At 40.8% G+C, this 17,279-nt stretch overlaps 1 protein-coding gene across 2 annotated transcripts; it reads right to left on the bottom strand.

The window, feature by feature from the left end:
* Positions 1-1,404: 1,404 nt before the first annotated feature.
* Positions 1,405-16,961, bottom strand: katnb1 (katanin p80 (WD repeat containing) subunit B 1). 2 transcript variants are annotated; one of them, XM_080729440.1, is made up of 20 exons: positions 16,867-16,961; positions 14,822-14,913; positions 14,591-14,721; positions 12,674-12,791; positions 11,685-11,785; positions 10,730-10,771; positions 9,750-9,833; positions 8,863-8,978; positions 8,700-8,771; positions 7,173-7,323; positions 6,754-6,947; positions 6,163-6,317; positions 5,737-5,787; positions 5,506-5,570; positions 4,925-5,167; positions 4,530-4,673; positions 4,231-4,307; positions 3,312-3,386; positions 3,072-3,188; positions 1,405-1,929 (listed from the first exon to the last, which is right to left on the bottom strand). In XM_080729440.1, the coding sequence occupies exons 2-20, from the start codon at positions 14,865-14,867 to the stop codon at positions 1,794-1,796; spliced, it is 2,118 nt and encodes a 705-aa protein (XP_080585566.1). In that variant the 5' UTR covers positions 14,868-14,913; positions 16,867-16,961; the 3' UTR covers positions 1,405-1,793. The 2 variants fall into 2 exon arrangements, with proteins under 2 accessions (XP_080585566.1, XP_080585567.1); XM_080729441.1 differs by having other exon boundaries at positions 6,163-6,314.
* Positions 16,962-17,279: the final 318 nt, after the last annotated feature.

Genomic DNA, 17,279 nt, shown 5'->3' with positions numbered 1-17,279 from the left:
TAGATCTTTATACCCATACATGGTGTTCTATGCGAGCCCACACTGTTTCGTAGGAACAGTAATTCTAGTTCGACAAGAAATCTTCGAGGCCCCCTCATTGGCCTACTGAACTGACTGATAATGTTTCTTCCTTATATTTCAAATAAGGACAACGTAAGAACCTACGGTAGGCAAGGGAGTGAATACTGAATATAGGGAAGAAATTAGCAAAGGTCTCCACCTCCGGCCTGGCTGAGACTAGGCCTGTCACAATTATTACATAATAATAATCGTCTAATAGCAATTATTTTGTCATCCATGTTGAAAAATGTTCATGTATTTAAAAAAATAGTAAATAGATAAGCTCACAACACGTCGACGCGTTGTGAGCTTGTAGATCGGCCATTTCCACTACCAATGTTCTTTTTTAAGTTGTCAGATATGTCAGTAATTTCTTTGTATATTTGCCAGACCCATGAAATGGGTAGGCCTACATAAGCAAATGTCTGTCCGGGTTTTCTATATAAAGGGTATATATGATGATGACATGATGATGACATGCCTACAAAAGGCATGATGTCATAAATGATGATGACAGACAGGGGGTCTGGCACAACCAGGTTGACCTGGTCTAGTTTTTTTTATATTTTGGTCATGTGTCATATCTGCCATGTGCAATTTCAAAGCCTACAAGCCAAACAGAAATGTAATTGTCAATGACAAAAACACAATTAAATCGTTAATCGCAATTATTTGAGTGACTAAAATGTCATAATTGTGACAGCCCTAGCTGAGACAATACATAAATCATTATAAAAATGATCACAATTATACTTAACGATGCTCTTTATTCAAGAAACTATATACAGTATATATATATAAAAAATCTGCAGTGGGGGAGGGGGGAAAAAAATCCTCAGAACAATAAGATCCTATTGACCACACAGTGTAAGAGTCAAAGTGTACAAATCATTACGTAGGCAGCTCGTTGGTGTGAAGTGTCTCGTGTGATGATCCGGTAGCATCAGAGTTTGGATGGATTCATCATAATGGATCTCATCTCACGTTCATCCAGCCTGATGTGTGTTTTAAATGATTGATCGCTCGTTTTAAGGAGTCAGGCACAAACACTACATCAGTGGGAGTTCTTTTCAGGCCAGTCCATGACCAGGGGTGTCGCACACAAATCCTGGGCCCTGGGTACAAGGATTCACTGCGGGGCCCCCCCATGAATGTTCTTCATACGGGGAGGGCGTTTAACCCATTTGGACTGGGAACGCATTATTTTGTGCTTTAACTATTGATAAATAGCAGATATGCAAGCTCACAGCGCGGCACCGAGTGCCGCGCTGCGAGCTTGTAGATCTGCTATTTTTGAATAATCGTAAAGATTTGTGCAAGTCTTTGAATATTTTTGACCCCGATTCTATAAATGTCTTCTAAATCCTTCTAAGGTTTTTTTTTGAAAAACCTGTTTCTATGTCAGTGGTGCTCAAACTTTTTCATGTGAAGGATCCCAAAAATATGTATATGTATCTCCAAATGTTCGCTTAAAAATACATAATTATATTCAAAGATTTGTACACATTTTCTGACAAAAAAAAATTAAAAATAAAAATAGCAGCTCTACAAGCTCGCAGCGCGGCACCACGCTGTGAGCTTGTATATCTGCTATTTTTCCATAGCTAAAGCATAAAATAATTAAGGCCCCTCCACCTTGGGCCCTAGTAACTCAGTCCCACTTTCCCCCCCTTGTGATGCCCCTGACCACCATCTCACAGTTTAGCCAGTCCATGACCACCAGCGAGTGTCAGTCAGTAGTCCAGTGGAGCCAGAAGAAGCTGGAGCTCTTTGAAGGTGCTGCCGTGTCGCCCCACCTGGTCAGCCTTGTTCTTCACCACGTTACTGAGATTCTTAAGCTGCTTGTAGCAGGCCTTGCATTTTTCATGCCTAAAAAAAAGAGAAAAAGAGTTGATTTTAGTCATTTTTTAAAACAAAACTACTCAGTGTGTCTAAAAGTGATGCAAAATTCAATACATAAATAGGTTTAAAGCAGACAGTGGTTCCCAAACTTTTCAGCCTGTGACCCAAAAGAGAAATTAGACGTTTGCCCGCGAGCCAAACTAGTGAAAACAGCAGATCTACAAGCTCACAACACGTCGCTTTCGCGCAGCGTTGTGAGCTTGTAGATCGGCTATTTTCACTACTTCTTGAACATTTGTTTTTTAGTGAATTTCTCTTTGATTTCTTCATTAAAAAGAAAAAGGGGGAAAAAGATTTTTTTAAATTGTTTTTAATTCAAGAAAAAAAAAAGCTTTTTGGGAAATGTTTTTTGAAAATGTTTTGAAATAAACAAAAAATTAAGGGACCCATAAAAATGTGTCCGCGACCCACAGTTTGGGAAGCAGTGGTTTATAGTACTACTAGATTATTATTCATGAGGAACTTCATCCACAAGTCACAGAAACTAGTGCTGTACTCTGCAGGACTTGGTTGCACTGCTGGTCACACCCAATTAGGGATAGGACCATACGAAAATGTCACGTCACGATTATTGTGACCAAAATAACCGTGATTTACGATATTATCGCGATAATCAAAACACAGTATGCCGAACACTCATAAATTGCCACTTTCATCAACCAACTTGAACCCCTTCATCCATATTACTGGGGTAGAACATTTGCCAAAATATTGCAGATCTACAAGTTCACAGCCCGTCGCAATGCGACGCGTTGAGTTGTAGATCGGCAATTTTTTGTCAAAGAGATTTGGTAGTGAACAAAAATAACCATCAAGTATGTTTACAGGTGGGTTTTACCAATTGTAGAGGGTTTAAGTGGATCAAAGGTAATTTGATCGCAGCGTATGACAGAGGACAATTTCACAATATATAAAAATGTCCACGATACAATTATTGTGAGTGTTTTCTTAAAACTATAAACGATAATAAAGATTGTCGACCCATCCCTACACCCAATCTGATATTCCTCATTAGTATTGTAGAAGAATACTATAGCTTATATCAAGCATCCAAACAAATAATTATTCTTTGCCAGCAACAGCCAAATTAAGAATCTCAAGATAATCACCGCTCTTCTCGTGAGATGTCCACTCCGACAGACGGCGGTGCTTTGAGTGTGTCCGAGATGAGGGGCCAGAAACGCTTTAAGATCAACTTCAGGGACAAGTAACCGGTCTGGATGTAACTATAACAGAGACAAACGTCAAAACAGTGACCACAATAACAGAAAGTACATTGTTATTGGGCAGAGCAAAGTTCCCCACCTTTAGTAATGTATTTAACTAGGCATAGATACCCCTTAGCTTACCTCTCGTATTTGCTGTGCAGTAACTTCTCTATCTGTGGTAGGATGGAGGTACATAGGTCTAGTTTCCAGAGTGCCCTAAGAGACAGAGAGATTAAAATGTGTCTTGTGTGGCCAGACTGTTGTCTCCCACAATTTGCAAATGCTCCCATCTTACAGTCTGGGAGACGGAAGTTCTAATCACGAGTATCCGGCATGAGAAGCGATAAAGCGGATGTGAAACCGGCATGCCAGCTTCAGTTACTCAGATTTCAGGAGGTGTAGTTCCAGACTCTATTGTATATACTAGCATTCGGAGATTGTGGAATAGTTGTCTGGCTACGCGAGAATAGATAGGGGCCACTCAGCAAAATAAAAAAAGTCCAAGGGCTGCAAGCTAAAAATTACGGCCCTATTTTGGACATTTAGACAATGATTTTGTAATACAGTAGTCAAAGTAGGAAACACAGAAGACAGCCACATTTCCATCTATAAGGCCAAACCTCATTGAACAAAAAGATTGTCATGGAATGACTAATGATGAAATGATGAAGTTTAAAGTCTTGTATAAAACATGACAAAGTTTCCTCGTTTTGGAGAGAAACTGAATAATTACATCAGAAATGATTTGTCCAAACTGAAAGTATACATAACATATTTTATTGGTATGACCATGACGGGCCGCATAGACATGCCGCAGGGGCCGCATGCGACCCACGGGCCACAGGTTGAATAGCGCTGGTCTAGGTAGTGCCACGTCACTGAAAGTGTGTGTGTGTGTGTGTGTGTGTGTGTGTGTGTGTGTGTGTGTGTGTGTGTGTGTGTGTGTGTGTGTGTGTGTGTGTGTGTGTGTGTGTGTGTGTGTGTGTGTGTGTGTGTGTGTGTGTGTGTGTGTGTGTGTGTGTGTGTGTGTGTGTGTATTGTCTTAGTATGGCACACTCACGGTTTAAGGTTTAAAATGTTGAGAACGTCCACAATGATGCACATGTCATCAATGGCTACAGCAGTGTCCATAGCCACCTGAAAACAAACAAGTAATGGGCAAATTACAGCAACAACTTTACATAGAATGAAGGTCAAACTTCTTTATTGAAAATAATGTTGCCTAATAATGTTCCAAATGTATATTACCTAATGCTATACATTAATTATGATTTCCCTGAGCGTTTTGGAAATAGAACACATTGGTGTTCATTACAGGAACTGCATAATGTTAAACTGTGTCTCCAGTGGAGTATTTACCTTCACGTCTCCGCTGGCCCAGGCAGCTCTCACCGTCTCCAGGTTCTTGATCCTGTTGGCCAACATCACGCGCATGGTGTCGTGACCTTTACTCATCTGGGACAGGACCTCCTCGTCGTTCAGGCCAGTGGGGCTACGTGAAACCTGGAGGGACAGAGAGAGAAAGAGACCACTTCATTAAATGTGTAGGAGAATGTAGGAGATAAAGCTTTAAGAGTGTGTGTACTGGTTATTACTGCCGACCATTTTATAAAGAATACGATGGAGCTTGAACAAAAACGAATTTCACGCACTGTGTTACACCTGTACACCTTTGATGTGACCAACAATAAAGTTGTTCTTTCTGATTCTGATCAATGGTACGGTCATTTAACAGAACATGTTCATTTACTCACTGGTAAGAAGTCAGCCACGTTGAGCCCTATGGGCTTGCTCCTGGCAGAGGGGATGATGTTAGACGGTGCTTTGGGCTTGGCGAGGGAGGCCTGGGGCTCCGAGCGGGGAGCAGGGAGGACCGAGGCTGGGGGATGAGGTCTGGCTGTGGGGATGGGCCGCGGTGCAGAGGAGACCACCGTGGGTTCAACCCGCTGGACAGGAGTGGACGACATCATTGGGAGGTTGTCCCTGAACTGGCCAGACTGTGGAGAGATGCATTGTAGTGGTGAGGTCTGGTTGGGGGAGCAGCAGGCTTTATATATCGTATATCATACATTCCCGGGCTGTTCTCTCGCTAGTTCTACTGAAACTGCAACTCCATGTAGCTCTCTTTGTAGATGTTATTGTAATATTTACTGGGAGTCACTGGGAAACCACAATGCTCAGATACGTTTATAAGATATGTTGTGCAAAGTGTCACATTTCCAGTAGAGAGATAACAACATATATTCAATGTACAAGGCATGTACTCAATGGGAGTTTGAATACATGTACAACCACACTACATTCTTAACAAATAAGTGTACTATAATACACCCACCTGCTGTCTGTCGGGCATTGGTGTCATAACATCTGACACTTGGCTGGCTCTCGCCATAAATCTATCTGTAAAGGAGAAAATAAAAAATATATATGTATGTAGAGAATTCCTCTTTGTATAACTCATGTGTATAATAGTATACCCACTCTACTTTGACTTGTTTCTGCATAATTTCCTATAGTATAGGGCAGTGTTTCCCAACCACTGTGCCACAGACTTTGGTTCACTCACCTTCCTCCAGCGGAGCAGGGAAAGGCTCGCTGAACTTGGGAGGGGTGCGAGCTGACAGGAAGAGGAGAGGGAGTCAGTAACCAAGTCAACACTTATATTAAGTACCATAGAGTGTTCTTAACTCAGAGAGTGTAAAGTTGACCCATAAGCACCGATTCATAAACCCTCTGGCCTCTAGTTTCAGGGAGATAATGTAATTGCTGACACATCAGAAACACCACATCCACTGTGAAAGGCTTTGGCTCACAATACTTCTGAATCTTGGGAACGGATGGGAGAGATTCTGTTAGCGTCTGCATGAAAACTCAGAGAAAACATTGTTCTGGATTGTTATCGTCCAATTGCTGCAGATTACCGCCCTCAAACCAGGCCACAGAGTTAAATTAACACGGAGGATATTGCTGTTTGCACATTGAGCAGACATACAGATGGCTGTCTTGGGGCTGAAGATTTCCTTGTAATCCTCTGCGTTGCGGATCTCAGCGGTGGACTCCTTCTCCTTCTCTTCCTTTTCGTCGTCGCTGCTGGGGCTGCGGTGCTCGCCTTCCGGGCTCCAGCGCTCCTGACGCGCCTTCACCCTGCTGATGGCACAGAGGGTTGACACTTAACTCATTTAGTATTCTAGCTGCACTACATGACTGAGGTCACCATATTTATAAAACACTGGCGAAGCCTACTCCAGTAAACAAGGTACTTTACGCGGTGGCCAACCTCAGTGTGCATACAAGGGCAACAAAGGTCAGGGTTTAATTTGTAAATCATACATACAATGCAAGAAAATAGCATTTAATCACCATAGATTAACATTACTTTTTTTGCCAACTGCACTGGCAAATAAAACGCAATAGTCCCGCTGGGACTTTTATCAAATGTAACCAGACGTGCAAGGTAAACAGTAATAAATAAAATAGGCTTTTTTGATCCCTTCAAAATGAGACAACAGGGAACAAGGAATCCTGACAAATTATACTCCGCCAGGCCACACTTTGGGCACCCCTGCCTTGGGTGTTTTGTTACCTCTGACTGCTGCATGTGGTGGTGGGTCTCTCGTAGCTGCGCCTTAGCGTGGATCCTTTGTGGGAGGACTCTGTGGTGGGCTGGTTCTGGTTGTCCTGGACACGGCCTTGGACCTCAGAGCTGCCAGATTTCTTTACTCTGGTCAGGTCGACCACGTAGGACGACACGCTGGTTTGCTGGTGAGACACGCCGATCTGAGAGGAATCACAGTCAGTTAGTTCTTCATCTACACCAACATCAGAAATATGCAAGGGGTCAAATGGCAAAAACATTTAGTGAACACTGTCGTGATGGGTCGAATGGCTTCCAGTCTGATCTTTCTGTCCGTAACGGGGTTAAAGGTTTAACAGGATGAATCACAGAATAAATTCCCTCTAACATCAGTAATAGTCTTTAGGACAGGGGGAGATCCTACATACCAGCTGGTTGTTACAGATGGACAGGTCGGCCACCTTGCCCCAGCCCACTGGCACCACGTGGAAGCAGCAGTCTGGCTCCCAGCCGTAGACATGCAGCGAGTCCACACTGCCACTGTACAGGCAGCACCCATCTGGGTTGAACAGAACACACCTGCAAGTACAGAGACACTGGAGTGATCCAACCGAACACACATTTAACACTTACTCTGCCCTTTAAAAATGGCTGCTTTCAGGCTTAACTACCATATTCACCCATAATAACAATAATAATGCACGCCCATGCACAGATCATGCACCATGTGGGACTGTGCATGCCGTTCACAGCATTCAAACAGGCATTCATAGCAGCCATCATGTTTTCTAAACATGGCTGCCATGTTTGAAAGACGGGGTTGGTCTGGGGGTCAAACATGCAATTTCGCGATTGCGATCGTGCCTAGTAGATCGTAGGATAGTAGAACGTTTGTTTTTTTTTTGCCCAAAACTCAGGTGTGGCGGCGTAAGACAGTGGGAATAACTCGGGAAACTCGGGAGGTGGCAGCAAATGAGTTAAATGGAAATGGAAAGGCAAAACAACACACGTGACTAAAGCTGCAAACTCTCAAAATTATTATAATATTACATCACAATTATATCTCCTACCTATTGCTCCATTGCTTCCCGTTTAGCCTTTCCACTTACCGTCCCTAATGTTGGGCATATCATCATAAGCAACATTTTTAAATGGTCAAAAGTTGCACAAATAGCCAGAGGTTAGTGTACACCCACAGGGGTGATAGCGCATGGACAGATCCAGTTCCACTCAAGCCCGGGTGCTGGACAACCGGCAATACAAGAAGAAAATAGAGTCTGCAACACTGAATTCTACTCAGCTCTACTGGTTTTTATTGCTTCAACGTTTCGATCCGGTTGGATATTCTTCAGGAATGAATCATTCGTTGTGGACTCTCTTTCTTTCTTCTAGTGTACACCCACCCCTTAGACCTGTCACGATTACAAATTTAAATTGACAATTAATTGTCACACAAATAATTGCGATTAACGATTTAATTGTGTTTTTGGCATTGAAGACATATGAATGCAAACTTAATTTCTGTTTGCCCTTTAGACTTCATCATCACAAACTGCACAGGGCAGATTACTGACATATTTAATCATTTTATACTAAAAAAATGTCTTAATCTGCTGTTTTTAAACTTTTTTCAACATGGAAAGAATTTTGATCTAAAATAATTGCGATTATCTCAAATAAATAAAAAATCTTGAAAATCTGCTGTTTTTAAACTTTTTTCAACATGGAAAGAATTTTGATCTCAAATAATTGTAATTATCTCAAATAATTACGATTAGACGATTATGTAATAACTGTGACAGGCCTACCCACCCCATGACCAAAGTGGGTTGAACCGAACGACATGGATATCCCTTGCCCATAAAAGTATAGATCGAAAGTAAGAGTAAACATAAAAAAAGCTGTTTCATATATCAGGATAACACTTAAGTCACACTGACTGGCACCATACACACCTGACAGGCCCCGTCTCTCCCTTTGAAGAGCCTATCATGTTGAATTTCTCTAGGTCCCACATTTTGATTGTCCTGCAATGTACAAACACAACAGTAGCAGTTTTAAAAACCCTATGGGGAAACTAATATGGCCTTAAAATACAGACGTGGGTGTCTGTTGTACCTGTCCGAGCTGCCTGACGCCAGCAGATACTCTGTAGGGTGGAACTGAACAATGTTGACAGGTCCGCTGTGAGCTGTGAACTCTGTGATCACCTTCCCCGCAGAAAGGTCCCAAAGCTAAGAGACGACGTGGAAAAAGAGAAGACATTGGTGATGTTGTGCAATAATCTGCACATTGAATCTATACAACTAGGATGTCAGGTAAATTAACCTGGCATCAGTCTAAATGACGTGCCATCTAAATTACTTTAACTCTGGGAGTTTACACACACATAACCAAATGTGGTATTTTTGGTCCATAATAAAATGTAACTGGTATGTAATATAACCAAATTGCTATATTACAGGTCTATTTGATTACAAATAGATACATGAACATTGAGGACTTTCTCCGGGTGGCCTCTGTATGGCTTGTTTTGCATGGACATAATGCTTGCAATAATTGCAAACAACTAGTAGTGGGAGTTGATTGAAATAGATCTATGCATTATTAATGAATTACATTATCATTAACAACAACAACAACAACAATCATCATCGTCGTCGTCATAATCATAATAATAGTCTAGTTCAGGGGTCTTCAACGTTTTCAGGCCAAGGACCCCTTAGCTGAGAGAGAGATGAAGCAGGGACCCCCACTACAAGACTACATATTGTATTAAATTGTGTTGCAGATTAAAAATGTTCATAGATTTCTTAGACAGCTTAGACTTGTTTGACAGCACTGTCATCATGTTGGAGTAATGCGTATTTTCAGATATTTAACCACTTGAACCGTCAAATACATTAGTCTTCTCTACTTTACCCTCTACAAACCTCTTTGCCCAAAATAGCCGTTCTACAAGTTTACAATGCCTCGCGTTACCTTAAAAGGTCGACCATTTTTACCTTAATGGTGCAGTCATCACTAGCAGATGCCAACCATTTTCCATCTGGGCTGAAAGCCACGCATCTCACTGCCTGGGTGTGACCCTGCAGAAAAAAACAACAACAACTCAAACCCATGAAAGTTGTGGCTTTTCACCTTCTCCTCCATGACTGTATTGGTTGCCTGCATGGCACACTGTGATTTACCCAATGGGTAATGTGACCTGAACTCACACATCACATGGGTACTGTTCATCTAAAGTCAAAAAGTCATTGTTAGTGCGTTGGGGTATCTTTGTATTATTTATTAATGCTTTTATTTATGTATTTATACTGTTGGAGCAGTCATAAACTACACAGGTTCATCCAGATTTACTGTGTACATCTTTGTAAAGTTATGTTGGGAATAAGCAAGTGAAGACGTACAAAGCTGTCTCCTCCCGTCTAGCGTGACAGCACTGTGGGACTTTTTGCACCGCAGTTATGGCGGGCGGCGCCCTCTACAAGGTGAAATATAATGGTGTTCATACAGTATGTTAATGTTTTCTAATGTTTGTTCTAATCAATTGTGTTAATTAATTGTTCTTCCCACGCTTTAGACCAAATATAGCCATATATCACTCAGATTCCATCATTAGCCAGGGAGACAGACTTCAGGCAAGCACACACACACACACACACACACACACACACACACACACACACACACACACACACACACACACACACACACACACACACACACACACACACACACACACACACACACACACACACACACACACACACACACACACACACACACACACACACAGATGACCAAACTAGCAGCAGACATTTGGCAATTGCTAAAGTGGATAACAGGAGGCCCAGCTACTGACTAGAAATTAAGTAAGTACTTGTGAGGCACACACACACACACACGCGCACACACACACGCACTCACGCATGCACGAACGCACGCACGCACGCACGCACGCACAAACACACACAGAGCTTACCTTATACCTAAACACACATCCTTTCCTCCGTAAATCCCATATCTGAAAAAAAAGAACAGAATAAGTCCATTTTAGGATTCTCCTGATTGTTTACAAAGTTCTTAAAGAGGGGGTCACTGGGGTGCCATGATTTCCCCCCTCTAAAACATCAGGTATTATAATTATAATAGGAAGGTTTTCCAAAAAAGGGTTAGGGGTGTATGGTAAAAGGGGAGAGGATGATTTTATGATGTCATTAAATCAGTGTTTTGCAATCAAGATGCTCAAAGTTTGTTGTACATCCAGGGTCACATTGGCCATGCTTTGCAGGACCCTGAATGTAATTAACTAATAAATAGCAACACTGACTTCACACTAGGTGTGATTTTTACTGTTTACAGTATCTGGCAGTTTTTATTGCTTTTTATTTGTGCCTTTGAGCTGTGTTCTTTGATTTAGCTGCCTCCTGGTCTGTCTGTACAGCACTTTAAATTTCACTTTTTTTTGTTGTATTATTTAAGGTTTAATTGTCAAGTTTGTTTTTATTGTTTATATATTTATCTTCGACTTTTGTATTGTTATATGGGTTTTTCTACTTTGTCATATGGTCCAATTGTTTTTGTCAACTTGATTGTTCTCTGTATCTGCTACGGACGATATGTTTAAATGAAAAACATTAATAAACAGATGTTAAAAAAAAATTATCACTTTTTTGGGATCACTTATCATTACAGATGAATTGAATTGTAGTTATAATTGTTATTATATTTTATTTTTGTCACATTGCACTGTTTTGACATGCTTGGTTTTAATTCTTCTCATAAGAGAACATGATTGCTTTCATTGCATGTCTTTGGTGAAATCCATTTAAAAAACTTCAAATTCCTGCGGAGAATAATATTCATTCACTTTAGTACAAAGTCATATTTCTCAACGGCTCCAACTCTGACGCACGCACACACACTTGAACACACACCTTGATAATTGTGTCCATGGACCCTGAAGCCAAGTAATCCCCATAGGGATGGAAATCCAGGCTGGAAATGTTGGCCTTGTGTCCCGCAAAAGTCCGTAAGACTGAAGAAAAATAAGAACAATGAGTGAAACCACTGTGAAACGTGTTCTGCTGGTTTCCTATCCTACCAGTATGCCTTGTACTGCGGGTATTCAAATCTACAAGGACCCATAGTACTTCTGGTTTTCTGTACTACCAGGACTCTTCACCCTTGTACTGATGTTTTTCTCTTGTACCAGGACTCCTAGTACTGCTGGTTTATCCTACTATACCAGCACCCTAGTACTGCTGGTTTATCCTACTATACCAGCACCCTAGTACTGCTGGTTTTCCATCCTACCAATACACCTTTATTGCTGCTTTTATATCCTAACAGGACCAAACCACTGCTGCTTTTCTGTCTTACCAGGGCCCCTGGTAATGTTGTTTTTCCTCTCCTATCACAAACCCTGAAAATGACTTACTTCTGGACTTCATAGAATAGCCTAGAGTAATCCTTTCTCCCTTAATAAGGCTTTTGTTATGATGTTATTAGATTCCACTGCAACCAGCATCATTGAATAATAAGGAGAGAATCATTCTGCCCTTGACAATAAGCAATCCTACTGTTTGAATGCTGTATACACGCAAACATGGAGCAAAAATAATGATCGAAAAATACAAAGCAATAATTTCCATTTTCGGCTTTTCAACTTTCCCTGGTGGGAGTCGACTTACATAGTATACATACATGAATCTGCACCCAAAGAAACTACAGACCTCTCCACAAGACTCCTGCAGAGAGCGCGCCTTCTCCTAATAGTACTGAACCAGTTAAGAGCATTGTTCAGGAGTCGACTTGTGTAATGAAGTCGACTGAGTCGACTTGTCGACTTTTTGATTAATGCCCTAATATACACACACAAGCAGATATATACACACACAAGCACAAATAATGAATTAAGTCTCACTCTTAGCAGCCTCCAGGTCCCAGACGCGCAGGGATCCTGACTGTGAACCCGCTACAACCTGCTCCTCGGAACCCTTGAACTGCACACACTCCACTGGGTTACTGTGACCCGTCAAACTCTGAGGAGGATTGACAGAAAAAAACAATTAGAAGTGATGGCGTTTTACAAGCCCACTTTACATTTTGGCATTTAACTCATTTTGCATTATCTTCAAAACTCACACCCCTACAGATTTTGGCCTCATATTGGCTACAATCTTTAAAAAGAATGGAAAAGGAAATTGGTCGATCGTCGTTGTCTGATCGATTTGAAATTTGAAACATAAATTGAGAGGCATCTAAAAACACAGAGCAAAAAGGGATTTTCTTAGATCCATAGTGGGGGCCCAAATCAATGTCACTGTTTGTGACCGAAACGTGATTCTTTTCACCAAATTACGGTAGGTACAAATTATCTCAGGAGTTATGTGAAAATTAGCAGCATCAAACAGGGTTGTGAGATTCCATACAGATTGTTTACAATTGTAAACTGTTTAAACAAACAAGTCCTTAAACAAGACTTGGAATTTGTATAGTGTAGCTACAGTATGTATCCTTTACCCTGGTAAGGGTGTCAGGCATAAGTAAATAGTAAGTAAGCTATATTTAGTGTTTCTGAAATATTAGATGTACATGAAATAGCAATGGGGACAAGTTTGTGACAATAGCCTCCAGCTTTGGTTTGGGGAATTCCATTGTGGCCACCATTGTTCAAGAGACACCTGCAACCAGATCTGGGAGCATATGATAGTACTGTGACGCTGGTGCCCATGGAGGAGGAATGGAGGAACAACATCCACAAGTTCCATTTTCCTTCCTGGGCCCACTGAATGTGTGGTTAAGGTTGTCACGATTATGACCATTAATTGTGCTTTTGTCGTTGACAATTACATTTCTGTTTGGCCTGGGCCTTTTAGGCGTTGAAGTTGCACATGGCAGATATGACACATAACCTAAATATACAAAGAAATGAAAGAAGAAAGAAAGAAGAAATTAAGAAATGTATTCTTTAAAAAGAACATTGATAGTGGAAATAGTCGATCTGCAAGCTCACAATGCGGCGCATTGCGACGTGTTGTGAGCTCCACAATTTATGAAGTTGGAAAATATATGAAAGTTTTTCAACATGGAAACGATGATGACGATTATGACAAAACAATTGCAATCGTGTCAAATAATTGCGATTAGACGAATATGTAATAATTGTGACAAGGCCTTTGTGTGGTCATCCCGAAGACAGCACAAATAAATAAATGTTCTCCATAGTCCTGGCCCTTGTGAATGCAGACTATAGGTTTCTTGATGTTGAAGCAGCAGTCTGAGGATCTTAAAAAAAGTCAATACACTCTTTAATTAAAAACCAGTGAAAAGTCCTGGTCTGGCTTGCTTATTCACATCCCCTTGACCTCTGCTTTATGTAAGGCTTTATGCATATCAACTCTCGCACATTTTGAGTCGACCTGAAATAAATGTTATTGCTTGTTGGCTGACAAGTAATGGTTTTTGACCGCAAGATACCGCTGTTCAAATGGCTGCGGCGCGAAATGTTTGTTGATTCATTCATTCGATTTGATCTGCTTGTGGAACCCAAAAGATGATGTCAGCACGATGAAGTAAATAAATGTACCTTATTGTATGAAGATGTTGCCTGCATCGTATCATTGAACATTGACACACAGTGAAGTTGAGCAAACGCCATGATATTAGAACAAACAGACCTTCAGTGTATCAGCCAGGTCCAACTACGGAGTCAACCCCTCGTGGCTCAGAATGAGACTGAGCTTGCTTAATATTATGTTATAGAGGTACAGTAAGTTGAATAATGGTCTGATTTAGGACATTTACAACAACACTACTGATTGAAGCGTGCATACTGTACCATAACACAGTTGGGTTTGCTGACAGAGTAGATGTTGACTCTACCGTCCTCCCCACCGGTAGCCAGCAGGCGTCCTGAGCTTTTTCCCAGAACCAGACAGGACACATTGCCAGAATGGGCCACAAACTCTTCTGCAAAACAAATCAAAACAAAACACACAATAAAGATATTTCATCTCATAGGGCATCTACTGCACAAAAATTGTGGAATAGTTAATGGGTGATAACTTACGCAATCGCCAAGACATTTTGGTGGTGGTGGGAGCAACTGCAGCCATGATGATAGTGACACTTTGGAGGCTGCTATTTCTTTGTTTTCACTATCTATAGGACAAACATGAGTATGCAGGAGACTATGTTAAGTCAGAGTTGTAATCATGACAGAGACAAACACCACACATTACATACTGTACTTACTTTGGAGCAGGGTAATATTTTGCAAAAAAAACTATTTTACTGTGTGAAAGAAAAGCTAGCATGTTTTGCATGAATCATCGCTGTCTGGTGGTCTATCAGAGAACAGACTAATAAGATGTTGCACCCTGCTCAGTGCTCTGTGTGTAGTGTGTACACTATCAGCTCATTCAGCTGTCATGTTGAGTGAACCGTATTCAATTCCCTTCTCTGAAATCACCCTAATCATTGCTAAACATTGAGCTAGTGAAGTTAAAAGTTGCATATATTCAGAAAAGAAAAAAATCCCCAAAATTTAAACCAGGTCTGGAGCAGTGGTTACTAAACCTGGTCATTATTTACTACTGCTGGTTTTCCATCCAACTGGGACCCTAGAACTGCTGGTCGGAAAGAGTTGTAGTCTCTTTGGTGTGGAATCACATTAACAGGACCTGTGCTGCTGGTTTTGTATCCTACTACGAGGAGAACTTGTGTAATTATATGTTGTTGCATTATAACTTAACACTATAATCCAGCAGTACTAAAGGTCCCAGCAGGCTGGGTACCATTGATCTGAGTGCTTCATAAATAGCTGCCATTGAGACAAGGAGTAAACAAACACAACACAGTCTCCCTACACTGAACTGAACTAAACTAACGCACTTAAGCTGACACACCTCGAATACCTATACAGTTACAGTATATTACAGATTTAACATTCACTGCCTGGTAAATAATTCCCTACAACAAGCAGAGCTATTTGACCAAGACCCATTATAGATAAGTGGTTTGAGGGGGTTCCAGGTGGTCCCCAACTATTATGCTGGAGAGTTGGTAACCAAGTCAAACTGTGGACGCGCAAAACTAAAATCACTCACATCGAAACAATTGCTCATAAGTAACTCATATGTTTAAAAGGGATTTACTTAGATTCAGTGACACCAATTATTACAATATACTGTACTAGCCTACGATTCAATGAATATATGCAATAAATATGTGTCAAGAATTAGTTTAACAGTGAGCAAATAGAAACAATTTGAAAGTGCTATAGTGCGAAATGTGCGGTCAACTAAAATATGTCTCTCCCAGCTCACCCTGCCTCCAATGATCAAACCAGAGGCATCATTTATAGTTGCTGGAGGCCACCCAAAGACACATCAATGGATCAGTGGAAATACAAATCGAGCACTGTTTGTCTCCTACATCTATTACTTAATTTCAAGTAGAGAATGTAGAAGAGTTGTTCTTTGGTCAACGTTTGCCTGTCATCTCTCCTATGGTACCAACATAAACACAGCACAGACACAATCTTATCCAACGACAACAAAATATTCTAACTTTGGGACCTTGACATTTAGATGGTCCAAGACAGTGTGTCTCAAAGTAGGTTCCTTTATGGGGATCTATTTGACTCATACTCAATGACTAAATGAGAGATACTTAAAGTGTGGTTCCTGAGGAAATATTCTTCGGCTTTCTAGGATCTCCTTTTAGTTGACCTTGTACCAGTGATTTGTACTGTCATGCAATCTTAAATTCTTCAATCAATCAATCAATCAATACAAGTAACTCTATCTGACAGCATACACATGGATGGAACCAAATTTGGTTCCAGGGGAGACCTTGAAATGTAAGTCTGACAAACACTGGTCCAAGTCACCAAACTAGCAAGCTGTTGATAGCTATATACTGTTACTGTAACAACAATAACATAAATCATATGGGTGTAGACCAGACCGGTGGATCCAGTCTGATAGCCTGGATGTTAGCTGGAAACCTAGACAGTTAGCAAACATTGACGACATCTATCTATGTAACATGCCCGCAGTTGAAAAGAAAACGTGAAGTTAATGAGTGTCAGAAAATAAAGTTGTCCGTTACCTGCATTGTTGATGGATTTGTTGAGTGGAACAGTAAACAGATTATTGACGCTGTCACTCTCCGTCAAACACAACAAAACAACACCTCTCTGTCACTGTCAAGTTGTAACACAAACAATACCAATTACTTCCGGTCACACACTTAACATTAAAAGGGAACCTTGTTTTTGATTACATTTATTGTGCGTTTTCCTTATTAAGACGACATGTGTTTGTTTAAATTGGATAATTGTGTACGTAATTATTATTATTATTGATTCAATATAATCATTTTTCATTTATCAAGCCAGCTTCGCTACTTGTGTTTTTATAGAGGGCTAATGCTTTTATTTTGAAGGTAAAATCAGTTTTGTTTCTCTGTGGCCAGTTAGTTGTGAAGATTTACTTGGCAACACTGGCACCTAGCAACACACA

Source organism: Nannobrachium achirus (assembly GCF_963921795.1).
Source record: "Nannobrachium achirus genome assembly, chromosome: 7".
NCBI classification, from domain to species: domain Eukaryota; kingdom Metazoa; phylum Chordata; class Actinopteri; order Myctophiformes; family Myctophidae; genus Nannobrachium; species Nannobrachium achirus.
The sequence above is the reverse complement of the archived record's forward strand: the minus strand, read 5'-3'. Positions and strand labels throughout refer to the sequence as shown.